At 43.9% G+C, this 20,779-nt stretch overlaps 3 protein-coding genes across 3 annotated transcripts in view; all 3 read right to left on the minus strand.

Moving 5' to 3' along the window:
- man2b1 (mannosidase, alpha, class 2B, member 1) overlaps window positions 1-245 on the minus strand; it is a 12,676-nt gene extending 12,431 nt beyond the window's left edge. The window contains exon 1 of the mRNA XM_080524858.1: window positions 141-245. The gene's annotated coding sequence lies outside the window, so the exon portion shown is untranslated. The remainder of the gene's footprint in view (window positions 1-140) is intronic.
- A 1,840-nt stretch (window positions 246-2,085) lies between these two features.
- On the minus strand, window positions 2,086-6,597 carry LOC308151111 (E3 ubiquitin/ISG15 ligase TRIM25-like; the record flags this gene model as incomplete). Its single annotated transcript, XM_080523931.1, has 7 exons — window positions 2,086-2,688; window positions 3,756-3,833; window positions 4,365-4,415; window positions 4,695-4,854; window positions 5,314-5,547; window positions 5,805-5,900; window positions 6,307-6,597. 7 exons carry the CDS (start codon window positions 6,595-6,597, stop codon window positions 2,135-2,137), a joined length of 1,464 nt encoding a protein of 487 aa, XP_080380057.1. The 3' UTR covers window positions 2,086-2,134.
- A 1,121-nt stretch (window positions 6,598-7,718) lies between these two features.
- Window positions 7,719-13,908, minus strand: LOC308151298 (amine sulfotransferase-like). The gene is made up of 6 exons (XM_080524140.1): window positions 13,690-13,908; window positions 10,610-10,818; window positions 10,369-10,495; window positions 8,974-9,068; window positions 8,680-8,863; window positions 7,719-8,336 (listed from the first exon to the last, which is right to left on the minus strand). Exons 1-6 carry the CDS (start codon window positions 13,853-13,855, stop codon window positions 8,209-8,211), a joined length of 909 nt encoding a protein of 302 aa, XP_080380266.1. The 5' UTR covers window positions 13,856-13,908; the 3' UTR covers window positions 7,719-8,208.
- Between the last annotated feature and the right edge of the window lie 6,871 nt (window positions 13,909-20,779).

Genomic DNA, 20,779 nt, shown 5'->3' on the forward strand with positions numbered 1-20,779 from the left:
GTTAACACTTATTAATAATTATTAGAACCAAAATGACGCTAATGTAAAAGTGGAAATAAACTTGTCCCAGACTCGTCCAGTTTCCGGTCTACACCGCCGTGGTTATTTCCCTCCAAACCGGACCAGGACACGTGACTTACCTTGTATCCACAAGTCGGACTATCGCCAATATTTTGGTTGACCGGAAAACCTAAAACGCCGCTATGAATGAACAGAATACAGGTAAATACTGCCTGCGCCCCAGTCGCCATCTTGGCAATGAATCTGAAGTCATATGACATTTGTTTTTGTTCATTGATGTCATGTGATTTCTACTAGAGGCCGCGCCCCTCGGGGAGGGACTACATACAGACCACGCCCCTCGGGGAGGGACTACATACAGCTCTGGAAAAAAAATAAGAGACCACTCCAAAGTTTTCTTAATTCAGCATATCTATGGCAGCCAGGCCATTCCAGTGTCTGTTGAATTCTAACACAGGCACACCTTATTCTACTTAGTGAGGTACTGATTAGGTGATCACCTGAGACTAATCTTATTTAACATTCATCACGGTCCAGCTAGATGGCAAAAACAGTGCTAGTACTTCAAAATGAATTGGAAAATAACTATTGACCATGCCAAAAGAATTGAAAAGAAAAGTTTTGTTCAAAGAAAAGGGTTCAATTCTGGCTTTACTGGCAGAGGGATGCAGTGAGCGTCAGTGAGGTTGCTTCCATCCTTAAAATGTCAAAGACGGCGGTTCAGAGGAACAAGGTAAAGCAGCAGACATTGGGGACAACAAAGCGACAGAGTTTAGTTTATAGAATAAAACAAAAATGATAATTTTACTCAAACACATACCTAAAAATAGTAAAACCAGAGAAACTGATAATTTTGCAGTGGTCTTTTCATTCTTTTCAGGAACTGTAGATTGATTGATAGATACATTCTGTCCACTAACAAAACATAATCTTTTTTTCAATGTTTATTGAAGACAATTGCATAACACTTACATGACATACGCATTTACAGTCACGGGTGAAAACACGTGGGAGAAGGTAAAGGCAGGTAGAGATAGAGATATTAAGGGCATCTCAAGTCGGCCTAATCTATGGACCAACCACAAGTTACCTAGTGTAGCTACTGAGAACAATGTCTTTGTTTCATGAGGAATGCACTTGCAGTGTGACAAGAAAACATTTCTATCAGTGTGAATGTCATACATCCAACTGCTACATATTTGTATAAGTGTTAGAAAATAAAGTTTTAAGTTGCTGATGTCCTTGGGTGTGTGATATCTCACACCAAGGCATATTAGGCTTAGGTTAAAGCTGTGTGATTGATCAACTTGAGGAAAATGTCAGGTTGAGGTGATGAGGTCCAGAATTTGATTACTTTTCTGAGTATCGGCCACAGTGCTTGGTCCTGAGACTAGATAGTCTGCTGTAATAACACCATTTGTAAACAAGTCTACAGTAAACTTGTCCCCCATGAATGGGGGGTCTACTGTGATCATGTTGCACCCCTACTTGTGTGCATCCCCCTTCGGGCCAATCAGTGTTATTTTATAAATGCATGCTGGACCTCTATGGCAAGACGCATCATCACCCAAGTTTAATTAAAATTGTCCCAGTGGTGTCTGAGATATTGCGTGTGACGTACGGATAGGCGGAGACAGTTTCACAGTTCCCTCCCTAGTGGTGAAAATGGAATGAAGTCACAAGGGAACCCTAGTGGGTGTAAGGACGTACTGAATGTCGAAGCATAATTATTTTAACACCAACCAAGTTCCCCTCCAACTCTTACGTACTTATTGTGGGTTTCCGTGGGCATTTGTCGTAAGTCTCTTTGGATAAAGGCATCTGCTAAATGCCAAAAATGTAAAAAAGAACAAATTTAACAGTGCTACATTACAGCTTTCAGTTGGCCTACCCATAGAAATAGAATGAGCAGAACAAACAGGCCCATTCAAATGGTGAGTGTATCTAGGTGATGTGAACGGGGAGTCTATACAGTACAGTATACGGCACAGTTCAGTCTCTCCTCAAACAAAAACATTGTCTTTCATGACCAGTTCGGGGGTTGAACTGGGTGCATAGTATAGATCCAATATATGTATTTAAAGCGAGAGACATCCGATGGGGGGGGGGGGCTTTATGGAGGATTCCCGTTGTTCCCTTCGTGGGCGCAGATGACGATGGTAGCGTCCAGGTCCAGGCGGAAGGCCGGGTACAGCGGCTGGGAGAAGGAACAGTGGAACGTGTGCAGCAGGGACACGGTCTCCGCCACGCCGTAGAAGGACAGCACCCCCTTCTGTCTGTCCACGAACACCCCGATGCGCGGGCACGGCGGCGCCGCCACGGTGGTCTTCCTGTTGTCGTGCCAGGCGGCGTAGCCGGCGTGGGTGCACCTCAGCCTCCAGGAGTTCTCGTTCCGGCCCAGCAGGCAGGGCTTGCCGCCCCCTTTGCGTCCGATGCCCCGGTACGTCACCCCGATGTCCACCCACCCGCCGCCCCTCCACTCCACCTCCCAGTAGCTGGCCCCCCCGAACTGGCCCTCGCGACACAGGATCTGGGCCACGCTGTCGAAGCGCTGGGGGTGGGGGATGTAGGCCTGGGGCTCCTCTCCGCAGTGGGCGCCCTGGGGGGCCTCCAGGAGAACCAGGGTGGGGTGGGCCGTGTCTGGGTCCAGGGACAGGCGGCAGGAGCCTGGGGGAGAGGAGGGAACAGGGGGCGGGAGGGAAAGGGTTGAAGAGCATTATGGTGGGTGTCACCATAGTGACCATAGATGGACGGAGACTGACCGAGGTAGAACTTGATCCTAGACTAGAGTCCCACTTTACTCTGTGTTTCAGCTTTTTTTCTTTTTAAACTTAATTCCACGGTTCTCTGAGAAAGGACATATCTTTGTATTTGTGTGCTACCCAATAACAGCTTCTTGGTTTGTCTGAGATTCATTGAAGTCATGTCATGCTGAGTACCACTTGAAGTACAGTGTCAAGTATCATCGCTGTATGACTCGTCAGAATTCATCTGAGGGCCTCGACCATAGACCAGGGGTTCCCAGACGTTTTTGGGTTGCAACCCCAAATTGACATCAATCATTTCCTGCGACCCCAACAACTTGATTGCTTAAAAAATATGTTCTAATTGCTTGGATTTGAAACCCAAAACTACTTGCAGTATAGGCTACAGGTGCAATACACAGAGAGAGTAAAAAATTAAAATGTTTGTGTCTTACCTATGAAATCATAGAGGTTAGTTTGATTTTCTCAAGGGACGCCCATTTGAAAGGGGACTCCACACGGAATCCCCGAGCCCCGAGTTTGGGAGCTGCTTCTATAGACTGTGACAAGGTCTAGACAGATTAGTATCGTGTTCTAATGGATATGACATACTTGGCTTTCATCTTTATTGATGCTGTGAATTATTAAAACGTTACACCTGCTTCCTCCATGATCTAGAGCGTGTCCCCTATTGTACCTGTTAATCAACCTAAATAATAGTTGGGGGCGGGGGGTGGGGTGGGTAGGAAAAAAAAGAGGGGTGAGGAAAATAGACAGACCGAGATAAAGAGAGATCGTCTTTCTGAAAAGACGAGGGTTCCAGCCAACTTAACGTCAACAATACGGGTGGTGGTGGCGGAGGGGGGGGGTGATGGATGGATGAGGTGTAGGGATGGCGTTGTTGGCACAGGTGTGTGAAAACGTGGCCTCCTCGGGTTACTACGGTACGGCCGCGGGGCTGACGAGGGGTGTAGCGTGGGCAGTACTTACACCTGAGGAACGCCGCTCTCATCCGCTGGTCCGCCGGCTGGAGAGAGAGGGAGGACGGGGAGAACGACAGGGCCACTGCTACGGAGGGGGAGAGAGAGAGAGAGAGAGAGAGAGAGAGAGAGAGAGAGAGAGAGAGGAAAAAAGGATGTACGGAATAAGAGATGGGCAAGTTAGTAAAAAGAGCGTTAAGAAGAGCAGTCAGAGTCATTGGAAATGTACATTTGAATATTGTTCTCGCAAACATACAAAGAATTCACTGGAAATGACTTGTCATGTTCAACGACCGACCGCCTTGACCCCTGGCGACGAACCAACTGACCATGACGGGGAACCGGACCATGTATTTGGGAGTACTCACTGTCCTCTTTCTTCTCCATTATTAATGGCTAATTAAAGCCTAACAGGTCTCGTGTTAAACGCCATGTTTACGCCAGCCAGGGCCGGGGATGAACTGGGTCAAGCGCGTTCTGATACGGACACAGGGGTGACCCTGAAAGAGCAGCGCTGTCAATCTCATCCGAGGCCTCAGGGTGAAAAACCAGTTGTGTGTGAGTGAGTGTGTGTGTGTGTGTGTGTGTGTGTGTGTTGTGTCCTGTTTCCCTGGCTTACCTTTTGCACACTCTCCACCAGACAGGTGACAGGCTGAGGAACTCTCATTCACTGCAAAGGAAGAGAGAGAGACAGACACCTTAGTGTGTAGACCTGTGTGCGTGTGCGTGTGTGTGTGTATGAGACTGTGTGTGTGTGGTGGGGGGGGGCATGTTGTTGTACGTGTTGATATGTTGATGTACGCACGCAAGCACACAGTGTGCAGTATGTGCAAACATTTGGGTGCACAGTCTAGGGAGGGTATGTTTCTTTTCTAGTGTGTGTGTGTGTGTGTGTGTGTGCGTGCGTGTGTGTGTGTGTAAATGAGTGTGTTCCCCACGGAACACACACCTGCGCGGCTGATCTTCTCCACCTCCTCCCTGCAGAGTTCCTCCATACGTGCCCTGAGGTGGGACAGGGCTCTGCGGGCCGCAGTGAAGCCCTCCGTGGGGAGACTCTGGGCTCTGGGGCGCCTCCCTGTGGCCGGGAGGACACACAGCAGGGGAGCCGCCTTGGGACGGAGAGGAGAGGATGGAGTGGAGGCGGCGGCGGTGGTGGTGATGAGTGAGAAAAAAAAGAAGAAGGATAATTATATTTCCCTTCATCTTTCTCTCTTCCCTGCGCTGTTGCCCCTTCCCCCCCCCCCCCCTCTCTCTCTCTCTCTCTCTCTCTCTCTCCCCTTCTCTCTTATATCACATCCACCCCGTCTGGGAACCGTTTTACATGGAAGTGCACTTCACATTCAGGCGCCAGCTAAGTGCGTTTGCGATGCATTAAGAACCGGCGCCTGGATGCAAGCTCAGTCTCCGGCGAGCCCCGAGTGGATATCGAACTCTCACACCTAAATAGTTCTATACACGTGTGTACATTATTCATAAACTAGGTATACATTACTTGGAAAACTAATTATAATCCATTTTAAACACACCTCCCCCCCCCCCCCCCACCACCACCACCACCACCACCTCACCTGGAGGAAGTGGGCGTGGTCCTCTGTGAGCACCAGCTGAGTCATCTCCTGGTCCCTCTTCCTCAGCTCCTCCAGCTCCCTCTCCAGGGCCTCCTGCTCCCTCTCCGCCCGGCCCACCACAGCTCGCTCCCTGGCCTCCAGCCTGGCCCTCACCTCCCCCCGGGTCTTCTCCAGCCGCTGGGCCAGGTCCACGAACAGGGCCTCGCTCTCCTCCAGCACCCCAGAGGCTGACACCTGGCACAGGGAGAGAGGAAGAGGAGGGGGGGGGGGAGAGAGAGGTGGTGGTTGTACTTGAAAAGTATTTCAACAAAGTACTTTCAGGGGCTGTATATTAGAAGGGGCCACAGCGTGGCAGTACTTCACAGTGCACCATCGGTAGTAAAGCTTGTGTGTGAGAGAGAGAGAGAGAGAGAGAGAGAGAGAGAGAGAGAGAGAGAGAGAGAGAGAGAGAGAGAGAGAGAGAGAAACGTGTGCATTGTGCAGGCCCCCACCTTGAGGGACTCCAGGCTCTGTTGGAACTCTTCCAGCTCCCTCTCCCCATTCCGTAACCGACCTTGCAGCATCCTCTGAGAGTCCAGCAGTTGAGTCTGAGAGAGCGAGAGAGAGGTTGAAAATAGTTAACAGTTTATTGATAGTGTAAGACATTCCACTATCTATGCAACATGCCAACATCTCGTTGCCAACATGTTGCTTGGATTTAGGGAGTCTCTATGGTGAGGGGCTGTGTTGAAGAGTCAGCCCACTCCTATATGTTACCATAAGTGCACACTTCTCTCCGTTATCTTCCCGCCCTACTTGGACACCTCATACAGGGGGGCTGTAGTAGTACCAATATATGAAACAGGCCCAATTGCTTTCCAGTTACATAACACTACATCTAATCGGGGCTGACCAACGGAACATCCCATGCAGTGGACTGGGCCTACTACTAGTTATAGATTCAACAGGTGTTCTAGTCCGTTAGCCTAAAACGTGGTTCTGTTGTGTGATCACCTGTTTCCGCGCTCTCTGCTCCGGCTCGGAGGACGGGACCAGGTCGTTCAGTGTGAGTTTCTCCACCACCTCGGCCAGCACCGTGTTGCGCCGGAGCACGGGTCTGGGGCTGAACGTCTCCCGACACTGCGGACAGCTGTAGTGGCCCGCGTCCGCTCGATCCCAGTAACCGTTAACGCACGCCATGCAATAGGTGTGACCGCACGGGATGGACACCGGATTCTTCCAGATATCCAAGCAGATGGGGCATTTGAACTGACTTTCCGCTACCGATATGTTCGCCTGTGCCATATCGGTTATTAGTTTTTCCTCCCGTCGGACCTTCTATATTTGTTTTTCCCTCGCGTCCTCGTACAGCATATACCACGATCTTTGTGTTGTATTATACCCGACTGAAAGAAAAAAACGTTTGTTTGTGACGGGGAGGGGTTTCGGTCTACGAGAATAGCCCTTCCGATATGTCATCAACCCCTACGGGAGGTGTGTAAGAGTACAGTATTCCTGGATCAGAAAGAGTTCAAGGGAGGCATGTTACCGTAATACCACCTCGACGTCACCCACCCAGCCTTACCGTATGGCTTCAAGTACATGCGCAGATATAACAGATGTTTTAGTAATACCAGTAATATCAGTTGCCCTATATAATAACTCCGTAATAACTGCATAACGTTCTCAACACGCTTTTTACATTACTGTTCAGCTTTCTAGTAATCAAGTGTTGTATAGTATAGTATAGTGGATAGTGTATATAGCCTTTATTTATGTAAACCAGCTCTTTTCCCTTCTTTTTTTTCTTCTTTTTTTTCCTAGCACCAGGGGAGCCACCCCTCCCAAATTTCGTTGTTTGGTACCTGTACTATATGACAATAAAGACCATTCATTCATTCATTCATTCATTCATTCATTCAAGTGCAATACTGAAACACAACTGTGAACATTTCAAACCTGCAAACTGCGACACTTTAAATGAATGTGCAATAACACTATGTGCAATATGACAACCCTAGGGTACATAAGGTTCAGAGAATAGGAAATGTTAGAATGGGTATAGCATAGCATAGAGTACAGCACAGTGTTTTATTTATAGTATAGTGGATAGTGTATATAGCCTTTATTTATGTAAACCAGCTCTTTCCCTTCTTGTTTTTAGTATTTTTTTCCTAGCACCAGGGGAGCCCCCCCTCCCAACTTTCGTTGTTTGGTACCTGTACTATATTAATGACAATAAAGACCATTCATTCATTCATTCATTCATTCATTCATTCATTCTAGAGAGAGGGCATTTGATACTGAAAATCGCATCACCGGTGCCCAACTCCCTGCCATTGATGGCCTCTAAGATAGTTGGTGTCACTACCGGCACCAACAGGCAATCTATTATTGAGGACAATAATTGAGACAATCTATTATTGAAGAATTTATTACTGTATATTATACTGTTTTGGGCATACATAGTGGCTACACTACAAACACTGCTGATACATACATACAGCACAGACACATACATATACAGTACATACAGTGAGGTTAGGATTTATAGTGCTTGACTAAAACTTGTTAGTCGACCAGCTTTAGTATCATCACAATACATCGTTTAACATTTGTCTCACTCTCGTTCTGTCTTCGGGTGTGTGTGTGTGTGCGCGTGTGTGACTGTGTGTGTGTGTGACTGTGAGTGCATGACTGTGTGCGTGTGTGACTGTGGGTGCATGACTATGTGTGTGTGTGACTGTGGTTGTGTGACTGTGTGTGTGTGTGTGTGTGCATGACTGTGTGCGTGCATGACTGTGAGTGCATGACTGTGTGCGTGCGTGACTGTGAGTGCGTGACTGTGTGTGTATGTGTGTGACTGTGGGTGTGTGTGCGTTCGTGCGCGTGCGTGTGTGTCTGTGTGTGTCTGTGTCAGCCCTGGAGTTCTTTGATGTCCCAGATGAATTTCAGAGGTACATCCTTCATCTTCTCCTGGTAGACCTGGTCAAAGCGTTCACTCTGAGCCACTGTCAACGAGTTCTTCCAGTCTCCTATCGTACCTGAAACACACAGTCACACACACATACACACACACACACACACACAGTCACGCACACACACAGTCACACATGCACACACACAGTCACACACGCACGCGCACACACACACGAAGGCAGAAAGAGAGAGAGACAAATGTTAAACGATGTATTGTGATGATAGTAAAGCTGGTTGTACTGGTTGTATATTTACCCAAATGTTTGCACATACTGCACACTGTGTGCTTGTGTGCGTACATCAACACATCAACACGTACAACAACATGCCCCCCCCCCCCCACCACACACATACAGGCTGTCAATGTTGACATATCCAACAGCTCCTCAGTCAGTGTCTTCTCCTCACCTTTGCGCAGGAACTTCCCCTTGCTGCTGAAGTCTTTGACTTCCTTAGGCATGAACTCATAGTTGGCACGGGGGTCCTTCTTCATGTTGTCGAAGGTGACTCTCTCCACGATGCTGTCGATGGCCGCGTCAGACAGCTTCTTCCCCACAAACTCTACCAGTGTCACTACCACCGACCTCAGGTCCTAACGGAGAACAATACTGAGACCTTTATCACCGGGCACACACACACACACACACACACAAACAAACACACGCTGAATGGACACACACATATATATGTTTGTGGTCTCACCCTGATCATCTCTTCGTAGCTGATGAAGAGGATGTTGTACTTGTCCTTGTTAAGGTTCCATCCTCTGACGTGGTCGAACCAGCATCCGCCGAGCACTGCAGAGACAGGGCCACGGTCAGTTTTTTGCATATTGCAAAAGTTTGAAGTGGCCACTCGATATAACAAACAACAGTTTTAGGATCACAAAATACTTAAAAGAAAAGAATGTGTGAATTGGATTCACTGTATCGTCTGTGTAGGGTTTTTTCCCTATTTGCTAGCAAACACAGGAGAATCAGAAGCTTAAGCCGTTTATTCTTAACGTAACAATGAGATCAAGAATCTAGAGTTTGCATAGCCTAGATCAGCGATTCCCAACCTATGGGCCGCGGCCCTCTGGTAGTCCGTGAGAGTACTGCAAGTGGGCCGCCAAATCATGGGCAAAATATATTTTTACAAAAACGTTTTTATTAAAAAAATACATGCATGGTATTTTTTTCTTTAAAACCTTCAAAAATTCATCATCAGTGTGCTACTACTAGACCTACTGCACTGTATGTATGATGATTGTATGATGATGCATATGAAATATTCAATAAGAATAAGAGAATAATGATGAGACACACAAAAACATTTACACGTCTGTAAAATGCCTGTGTGGGCCGCGAATACTTTAGAGATTTTTAAGTGGGCCTCGAGTCCCAAAAGTTTGGGAACCGCTGGCCTAGATGGTCTGGAAAATGATCTGGTGATATTCACAATTGCACAGTGTTATATAGAGACATAGTCACACCCATCAGGTCACGGTGACCTGACCCTTGGATGTTCATAGACGAGGCTTTTATAGTTCAATGAAACCAGAAATAAAAGAATGTTGATTCACTTGGGAAATTGCAGTTTGTAATAAACACAAAGTAGGAATTGTCCACTACATCTGCCATAGGCTACTGCACAAGTGATACATGGCTTGTAAACAAACTATGTGTAGTTATTGTGTTTTTAGCATGTTGATGTTCTATCAGCATGTTGTGATGTCCTAAACATGCAGTTAGATGTTCATAGCATGTTCCTTTTTAGCGGTAGCCTACTAGCAGCTGTTTTGCATGTGTTTTGATTCAGAGCGGGTTTCTCCACTATTTGGTTTGAGGTGTACCAACATTCAAATAAGCATATCTTCTTCAGCTATTTTCAGATTACAATATATGACACATCATTTGAAAGCTTACAGAAAAATGACATTGCTCTACTTGAGGAGTTTTTTTTTTTTTACCAGACCCTGTCACATTATGACCGAACCTGGATCTATGTTTTTTTTGGGGGGGGCATGTATTTAAAAAAGTGTCTCAGTGATTAGTTAGCCAACTCCGAAATGAGGAGTGAATGTGACTGATAAGGTGTGACAGATGTGGCACTCACTCTGTCCACAGAAGAACTTGTCCAGCATCTCGTCATAGTGGTCTTGATTCTCCAGCCTCTTCATGAACTTAGAGAAGTGGAAATACGACACCAGGGCATCCTTTGGGTTCCTGGTCACATAGATCACCTGAAGGAGAAGATATATGATGGGTTATCTGTGTGTGTGTGCATCTCGGCAATTGTGTGAGTGTGTGTGCCTGTGTTTGTCCTTGTGTTTGTGCGTTGTGTCATTCCTACTCACTTTGGCCTTCTTCTGGTGCAGTCCCTTGGGCATGAGGTGCTGTTGTAGATGGGAACAGAAGAGCCGGGGAGAGGGGCGCGTGGAATAGAGGGGCTTCCCCCTCGGAAGGAATTCTATCCAGGGCATACGCTCCAACATGATCTGGTTCTCTAGCTCTGGGAAGTCTTTCTCGTAGATGAGGGTGACGATTCGCTGGGTCCACACAGTACCTGAGAGTGAGAGAGAGAGGGGAGAGAGAGAGGGGAGGGGGGGGGGGGAGCGAAGTGAGAGGGGAGGAGGAGAGAAAAGGGAGGGGGACAGAGTGAGAGAGAGAAAGAAGAAGAACAAGCGTGAGTGAAGGTGAGAAGAGAGGGCAGGATTGACTATTAAATTGGCCGGGGGTCCAAACAGAAATGACAAATGACGAGTCGGCCTACAGGGAGGAGGTCCAGCAACTGGGGGGGTGTGCCAACAACAACCTGGCCAGGAAGACCAAGGAGATCATTGTGGGCTTTAGGAAAACCAAGGGCTGTGTACACACCCCCGTCGACATCAATGAGATGGATGTGGAGCGTGTCCCCAGCTTCAAGTTCCTGGGTCTCCACATCTTCGAGGACCTCTCTTGGACCCTCAACTCCTCATCCCTGGTCAAAAAGGCGCAGCAGCACCTATACTTGCTGAGGAGATTGAAGAAGACCCAGCTGTCTCCCAGGATTCTAGCCAACTTCTACTGGTGCACCATCGAAAGCATCGTCACCAACTGCATCACAGTGTGGTATGGCAACTGCACTGTGCCAAACAGAAGGCCCTGCAACGGGTGGTGAAAGCCACCCAGCACATCATCAGCACCGAACTCCCCACCATCGAGTCCCTCCAGGCAGACCAGTGTCGGCGGAGGGTGGTAAGCATCCTCAAGGACACCTCGCACTCCAGCCACGGTCTGTTTGATCCCCATCGTGAGACTGAAGAGGTACAGGATCCCCAGGTCCCGTACCAGCAGGCTCCAGAACAGCTTCTTTCACACAGATGTCACTCTGATGAACAATCCCCCCCAGCCCCCCCCCCCCCAACATGAGGTACTGACTCCCAGTATCTGTAGCTACCTTAACTGTACATAGCTTACTGTTATCCATCTCTTGTATATACCTACTACCTACTGTACTTACCATACTGTAATTATCACTTCATAACTGTACATATATCCTATTTTGTCTACAATATCATGTTTTGCACTGTATCACTATTTGCACTTCTGGTTAGATGCTTAACTAGCCTTTATTTATGTAAACCAGCTCTTTCCCTTCTTGTTTTAGTATTTTTTTCCTAGCACCAGGGGAGCCCCCCCTCCCAAATTTCGTTGTATGGTACCTGTATTGTATTAATGACAATAAAGACCATTCATTCATTCATTCATTCATTAACTGTGTGGTAATTGTACTCTGCAATGACAATAACGTTGAATCTAATTACATTTAATCTAATCTAATCTAAACACACCAACCACATGTTCCCTTTGGACTCAGTAAGATAGAAAATAGTAGTTACAGCACACACATGCACAGACATACACAGGTACATGGCACTTATGCTAAGTTATTTAACTACACAAGTGTACAAGTACTATACAACGAAACACAGTTTAGCATCCAACCAAAAGTGCAAATAGAGTATGACATAATACAACAAGAATGGTAGTAACAGGTAACTATGCAATATACAGTATGTGCAGAGCAGTGGAGGCTCCTCCATAGAGGTGGAGGAGGCCTGGCCTCCCCAATAATTTGAGAGAAGAAAGAGAGATTTTAAAAAGCAATAATTATATTTTTTATTTTTTATTTTTTATTTATTTAACAAAAAACATATTTTAATTGTTTGTATATTGATATTATTTCCGTTTTGTTCATAAATCAGAATTTTTCCATGGCTAAAACCCAATATTGCAATTGTAAAGCACCTACAGGCCAGAATCCCTATCCGTTTGTATTGAGGGAGGCCAGGCCTCCCCAGGAAAGTGGTTTCTCATAGAAGTCAATGTAATGCAAATTTTTTTTCATGGCAATATGTGATTGGCCAAAGGCATACTATTTGGAGGGTAAGCTACAATCAGAAAGTTCTGATTGATGGAATTCATTGTGCAGAGCTTAGCCTATGTGCCTGCCTGAAGAAATGACATTGCTGTAAGTCTATGAGCCTGCCTGATAATTAAGTTGAGAAATGACATTTGGATGTAATACAAATGCCCAGTGAACATGTGTAAAAGGCAGGGATTTGATAATTATGTGGTTAAAAAACAAATTTGTTTAGCCTACATTTTTCATTCTTCTTCTTCTTCTACAGCTTCAACATGTAATCATCAATTTAATCAAGTTTAGCATATAAAAAAGATAAGTAACAGTTTCTTTATCAAATGTAGTTTTATTCAATATATTTAATATACATATTTTTTGAGTTAATTATCAGGCAGGCTCATAGACTTACAGCAATGTCATTTCTTCAGAGATAAGAAGAACAGGGAACATTCCATCGCGAGTGAAGCGAGCAAGCGGAAAAAAATTGGCCTCCTCAATTCTGGAAGTCACCAGCCTCCACTGGTGCAGAGGTAGTATTGTAAAGACCACCCCTGAGAATTCCAGGGAACATTGTAAACGAATACTAAACTTCACGTGTTTCCACCTGATAAGCCTGAAGAATCAAACTGGTACCTTGGAGAGCGTTCTTAGATCGTAGCACGTCTAACGAAATGTGGTGTTTGGTAGGGATCAAATTAAAGGCCTCCAAATCAAGACCCTCAAAAGTTTTCTACACAATCAGACCACTTCACAGACGGACAAAAAAGGCTACTGGCATCCATATGCAATACTAAGAGAAAACAACTCAGTCTAGAATACATGTTCATATAGCCCCATATGTGTCTAAGATTATTACATTTGTATATTGTCTGAGCAAGGAGTAGGCAATAGTTATTTGGATTCTACACACACAACACAATCTAAAAGTAAATAATCCTAGAAAAATATGGAGCTAAGAATTATACTAGTAGTCATTGTAGTAGTCAATATCATTGTGCCGATAACCTGCAATCCCAAAAAAAGAATATTTACCTGATTTCGGGAAAGTGACGACGAAAACATCGCTGTCTTTGATTTCAAAGTCTTCCAAGCTGTCGATATAATCAGTAGTGAGAACCATCGAGTCGTCCACGGGAAACGTTACTCCCTTGTACGTAAAGAGCCGTTCACTAAGAAGTTTGTATTCCTGTTGAGCCATGACTTATAACGGAAGATACAATGTGACTGATGTGCGAATGCTTAGGAATGGCACAGAGAAAATGGAGGCGAGTAAAGACGGGAGACTTTTTAATAGGAATCATTATATAACACCATGTATCGAACCTTCGTACACCTGCCATAAAGCCATTGGTCCTGTCATGTTTACACAGTAGGCTGCGTGGCCAAAGGCCCAGGGGTTCAAACACACCAACAACCACCCTTTGGACCACTGAGGTTATCTTCTCGAGTTATGTTTTTTGATCATAATTCACTACATTACATACATTATTGAACTCAGTCACCTCCGTTTGAGGCTGGTGATATTGTCACATTATTAGGCTATAAAGTCTTTATTATTAGGCTATAAAGTACGCCTTGCTGTGTCCTTTTTCGTCCAATGATTGGTAGCAGGTGCGGTAGTTTCGAAAAATAGCGAGACAGTGAAAGTAGAGAAACTCGCACTCTGCATAAACTTTAAGGAAAAACTCCTTAGACAGAGATTTAGAAAAATGCTTTTTTTTCCTTTATTTCAAAGAAATAATTTTATCTTTAATAGATCATATAAATGTATCTTCAAATGTATATTGACTGCTACACACTAAATGTGTTATTTGCTGTTTGTATGAACTATGATAGATTTACTATGTTACCCCTAAGTCAACTTGTAGTTACATATTCACATAGTGTCCTAGTTAACTTGCCTCTTGATTATTATTTTGTTATTTTTCTATGTCAATGTTTTTTCATTCATGATTCACCCCAGCAAGCACCGACGGACCTGGACGAATTCGGACCAGCCCGATAACGGCCAGACCACGTACGGTAATATCACAACTAGTTAGTATCTGGCCCAGAATATATCACCCTATTTCAACTAAAATATAAAAATATAAAATATATATTTTAATATATTTGTCGGGAGAAAATACCGAAATGTGAAACCCCAGCAACAACCCGTCAACTCTGTTGTGACAGACATCAAAGTGGTTTCACGACAGAAGACCGCCGGCGCCCCAGGGTTAGCCGGAGAGGAGGAGGGGAGGCCGGAGGAGGCGGTAGGACCGAGCCGGTTCTCAACCCTCTCAACCCTCTCCTCGGGGACCCCCAGCCGCTCCACATGTTTGATCTGTTCCACCACCAGCACACCTGATTCAACTGATCAAGTACAAACCATAATTGCTTTATACTTGATCAGTTGAATCAGGTGTGCTGGTGGTGGAACAGATCAAATATGTGGAGCGGCTGGGGGTCCCAGAGGAGAGGGTTGAGAACCTCTGCTTTAAATCATTCCCCTTATGGAGGGGAGAGTGGACGGAGGGGGTAAGGATACCTTCCTCACCCTCCCTAAGGGGAATGATTTTCTCTCATTTTGCGTGTCTGTCTGTACGGACAGAGCCACACAATAAAACCCGCTATCAATTGGAGATCACCTGCTCTTGTCTTCACTGGTAACATCAGTTATGGAAGTAAGTAGGAATTAGAAGGGTAAAATAGAACTGATAAAATATGAATAAAACATTAATAGAATGTAATAAAGATAAAGATTAAAAAGAATATAATAATACAGTATGACATCACAAAGACATGTGACAGGTCTCTTGAGCTGAGGGGCATGATTTGTCCAAAACAAACCCAACCATTATTGCAAAACAGCCCCTCACCTGAAATATGTTGTACAATTTAATTTGATCTATAATTGCATGTTATGAAATGTATTCATATAAATAATAAGGTGATCAGTAGGACACATTACGAACCCTCTATGGCACCTTGTTGCCTCTAGGCAACATACCCATTCTTGGCCTTTTACATTCACACAATGCATCCCCAGTTATGATGCAATACTTAGAAAAAGCGGCAGGGCCATAAGGAACCAAAAGCAGTGTTTGAATGTGTCACATGTCTCTCTGTAGGCCATGCTGAATCCCTTTTTTGCAGACTGTCCCACAGGGATCAGCTTAGCCATTTCTCTCCACAAACATCGTCTGAAAACATATTTTTCTGGCCTTTTTCAATCTGGCAAAACATATTCATAATAATAGCTGAGTAAAGCTTACCTTCTAATAGTTTAATTTACTTTATTTGTTAATTAAGTAATGGAAACTTGTTAAAATACAAATGTTGCCTTGAGGCAACACCGTACCATTATGGTAAGTTGTGTGGTTTCTTCTTGTTGGTTTAGTAAATGAAGAATATAATTCTGAGCAGTTTAAGACTATTTATTTAAACAAAGTACACAGTATACAGGATATGAGAGAGAGAGAGAGAGAGATAGAGCTGGTGGTCTGAGAGAAGAGAAGAGAGAGCCCCCTGGGCCCACACCCTTATTTATAAACAATAGTATGTAAATACAGTTACAAACAATGGTCCTATCACGGTCACTGTATGGATGCTTGAGGTGTGAAAAGTAGGAGACCCTACAATGATGTCACCTGGCCTAAAAGTCATTCCAGGTTACAGTTCAGGTCAGATTCACAGGAAGTCATTCTAACACGCCCATATTAGGGACAGCACTTCCTGAGGCAAAAACATATGGCCCTTAAGACAAAGGATGTGTTTACAAGGTGTCATCAACCCCCCTTGTCAGGAGAACAGGCCCATACCATATACAGTCCATGTATGTGTGTGTGTTCAAGTAAAATATACTACAGTTGCAAATGTTGCCTTGAGGCAACACTGTACCACCATGGATTCACCATGACACCATGACACTGGTCAGGCGCGCCTCTCTTGGGGCACCTCTCAGGCGCCTATCGGGGGCACTCTCCATGCCATTACTTACCATTACTTACATTTACGTACTTTAGCCATTTTACTCTATTATACTGAGCCAATTACCACTATTGCACTATTGTCTATTGTATTCCACCCCTGTACATTGTACATTTAAAATATTTTATCTAGTATTTTTTGTATGTACCTGTGTAGGCCTGTGGCCCTATAATAATAGCATGTCTGTCTGTTGCCCGGTGACACTGATGATGGTCGTATGACCGTGCACTTTTTGCACCTGAGCACTTAGCACTTTTTGTATAGAGCATGACAAAATAAAGAAAAAAACATTTGTCTAAGTCTCTGTCTAAGGAGTTTTTCCTTAAAGTTTATGCAGAGTGTGAGTTTCTCTACTTTCACTGTCTCACATTAGTAGGCTGCCATCTAGCGTGAAATATTGTTTTGTAGGTACCCCAACATCACACTTGACTGATTGTAATTATGTGTGCCAAGTTAGCCTCTATGTACGTCCAAAATATAGGCCTATCCTAACGGATAATAAAGTATTTTATTCTACTCTATTATATTCACACATAAGCGTCCTTGGGTTTTATGAAAGGCGCTATACAAATCCAAGTTATTAGTATTATTATTATTATTATTATTATTATACAAAACAATATTTCACGCTAGATGGCAGCCTAATAATGTCATACGACCATCATCAGTGTCACCGGGCAACAGACAGACATGCTATTATTCTGACACAGGGCCAAAGAGAGTGAGAGAGCTGAGGCTGCCCTGCTGGACCTGGAGAAGAGCAGGGATGAGGCCTGCACGAAGCTCCAGGAGGACAGAGGCCGGTGGGAGAAGGAGAAGGCCTCCCTCACAGCCATGTTGGACGCCATGTGGGAAGAAAAGGAAAAGAGAGAAGAAAAGTCCAAAGTTCCCTCTCTTAAGTGTTTAGGGTTAGGGTTAGGGTTAGCATTAGGGTTAGGCTTTGGGTTAAAACGTTTATTGGTTTAACTAACTTTCAATAAAAGCGTGCTAAAAATAATCATGTGAGACTTTGTGATTTCATTACAAAAGTCAGTAATTAGTGTGCTTGCTGTAGGCAAAGTCAACCAGGACTATATACACGTGTCCGACAGGTCTAAGAGCACCACTGAGACATGGGAACTGGCAGCCCTTTCTCTGACAAGACAAGACCACGTGGAAAACGTGAAAAACACAAAACATGTGTGTGCCATTTCTACAGATTTAACAATACACAGATATCTTACATCAACATGTTCATCTCTTCACACTGTCACTCCACATCTGAATATCTAAGCCATAACATGAATAGTTTTTTTTTCTGTTCTGGCCGTTTGACGTTTGTTTGTTGGCTAACTAACAAACACAGTGGCTTTGACACCCGGTTACCACGGTAACGGTCTATGGTCTAACATACGGATGGGCAACTTGGATGGTGGTGGGGGCCACAGAATGTATGTACTGGTGTAACATATACATACATATGTACAGTTAGGTCCATATATATTTGGACACAGACAGATTTTTATTTGTATTTTAGCTGTTTACCAAAACATCTTCCAGTTACAGTTATATAATGAATATGGGTTTAAAGTGCAGACTCTGAGCTTTAGGGTAAGGGTATTCATATCCAAATTGAAGGAAGGGTTTAGGAATTACAGCTCTTTAATATGTAGCTCCCTCTTTTTCAAGGGACCAAAAGTAATTGGACAATTGACTCAAAGGCTGTTTCATGGGCCAGTGTGGACTATTCCTTCATTATGTGTTCATCAATTAAGCAGGTAAAAGGTCTGAGTTGATTCCAAGTGTGGCATTTGCATTTGGAAGCTGTTCACAGGTTAGTCACCCTCCATGACCTCCTGTACCCATGTAGGTACTTGCTCTTGGTGTTCTATGAGGAAGCGTGGCACCAATTAAGGGGTCAACTTTCTTTTGGCCCAAACACCAAATAGTTCCTACATGATACCAACAGAGCATGTTGCCTGACAACTGTTTGTTAGTCCAATAAAAAGTAAATATTGGGTAAATCAGGACAGTTTAACCAGGAAGCTATGTGGAACTATGTGAAGCTCATTGGCGCCACTCTTCTAACATACCACTCTGCTCAAGGCTACTTGGTTGCTGTTTTTCTGTTCAACCAGTTCTGCGTGATCTATTTCTATACCCACTCAAGAACGCATGCTAAAGTGGAACATGCAATTGCAATATCAAATTGCATTGAATTAAGTCCACTATATGCTTCCATAGAATTCTGTGTTCGATATTATTTTATTTTATGGAAAAGTCAACCGGAGTTTATGGTTTAATAAATTACATTTCAGTTATCAGGTACATCAGACGCTCACTGACCATGAGTGCTGCCAGACTATGGACACATCAATTATGTCGCACCATTGTTTGACAAGCTGGGGCCATGCATACAGCACTTCCCTAAAGCCACTAGCCACCCTATACAAGCGGACCCTTAAGGTCATGGACCAGAAGCCCAACAGCACACACTACTGTACCATCTTAGACAAATGTAAATACCTTCGCTGGGAAGACACCATCAAATACAAAAACATCTGTCTCATCCATAAAATTCTGCACAACAAAACTCCTCCCCCGCTTAACTCTTTCATAAACCAGCGTGACCACAGCTTACGGCCCACCAGAAGCACCTCTCGTGGCGACCTTATAGTTCCATTCAGGAAAAGCACCTTCAGTAAACAATCCTTCTCAGTGATAGCAATAGAAAACTGGAACTCACTACCCAACCAACTCAAAGACATACATACTTACTCCACCTTCACAACACACATGAAAGCCTGGCTGACACAGAACTATACTTGTCCTCATTAATCCCTCTCTGTGCTGCCTCTCCATAATGCCTTTTTTGTATGTTTTGGTTTGTTTAATGTATTGCTGTTTGTAAGTGCTTAATGTTGTGTGGCCTGTAATTGTCCTGTGGCTTCTATGTGCTTGAAATGTGTATGTGGTGTGGTTTGTAAACGGGTCTTTTTTTTTTATACGGTGCCTTTTCTGTCCCCAGTACTAAATCATGTTGTATTTTGTCTAAATTTGGACAAATACTAATTCCATTAGGTTTTTCATGTATAGTCAATTGTTATTTATTATGAATACAATGATATGGGCTAAGTTGTTGTGTTCTACATTTTAAAAGCTTTGGTTAAAGATGTAAATTGGATTTTGCATGGGATTTGGGATGTCCCCAGTGTTGTTCATTCAACTTCAATCCCAAAAATAACTATTAAAAACATATACATTTCCAAACATGTTATTATTATTTCATTTTCCTGATCAATATCTATTGAAATCAAATATAGTTTTTATCCCCCCCAAAAATATTTGGTAGAAAAAATTAAGGTTTTGCTTACAATATTGCTTGTCCCTGCGATCACTGTCCACCCTGTTATGCTGTGTTAATGTCCCCTTTAAAAGAAAACCATATTTCTCAATCACATCACTCTCATGAGGTGACATCACATCAGTGGAGGGGATTTCAAATGTGGTAAGCTGTGTGATTTTCTACCTCTTTTACCATCTGATTTTTACGTTTTTATCCAGTGAGTTTAATGTGGTTGACCATAACGTGTCCACCCTGTTATGCCTAAATATTGAGGAGATCAATCAAATTGAATAATTTCAAAAAAAGTATTTAGTGCAAATTAGATTCCTCATCAAGTATTCATGGTCATTCTAGGCATTATGCTAACACAAGCAGGCTAAAGGCTAACTTTAACTCAACATGTCCACCCTGTTAGTGTCCACCCTGTTGTGTCCACTCTGTTCTGGAGACACTCGCCCTATTCAACTACAGAGGGTATTCTAAATAAAATAAAATGTAGGTGCCTGAGCTCGACCACTATGTTTTTCAGCAAGCTAGATATGTCCTTTATATAATAGAACATTAAAATATAGATAAATCAACAATTTATTTGTTATAAGTCCAAATGGCACCGTATAAAAAAAATGACCCAAACATGCTCTGGCTTGTGTGTGCTTCTACGTTTTTGCTATGACTTCATGTGTCCCTGTCCCCTATGCGCTGTTAGTGTTTGTTGTAGCCGCTTGTAATCACCTCAGCTTGCTTACTTGTGTTTTTTGTCAAGTGTGATGTTGGGGTACCTTGTCTCAGCCACGTGTTCTTAGAATATTGAAATGTTTTATTTTA

This window comes from Nansenia antarctica (assembly GCF_963989245.1).
Source record: "Nansenia antarctica genome assembly, chromosome: 2".
Taxonomy (NCBI): domain Eukaryota; kingdom Metazoa; phylum Chordata; class Actinopteri; order Argentiniformes; family Microstomatidae; genus Nansenia; species Nansenia antarctica.

Excerpts from the sequence above, each read along its gene's own strand:
- LOC308151298 (XM_080524140.1), bottom strand. The coding sequence starts at position 13,855 with ATGGCTCAACAGGAATACAAACTTCTTAGTGAACGGCTCTTTACGTAC. Across the intron at positions 10,819-13,689 it reads CGTCACTTTCCCGAAATCAG|GTACTGTGTGGACCCAGCGA; the intron begins GTAAATATTCTT and ends TCTCACTCTCAG. Across the intron at positions 10,496-10,609 it reads TGCACCAGAAGAAGGCCAAA|GTGATCTATGTGACCAGGAA; the intron begins GTGAGTAGGAAT and ends CTTCTCCTTCAG.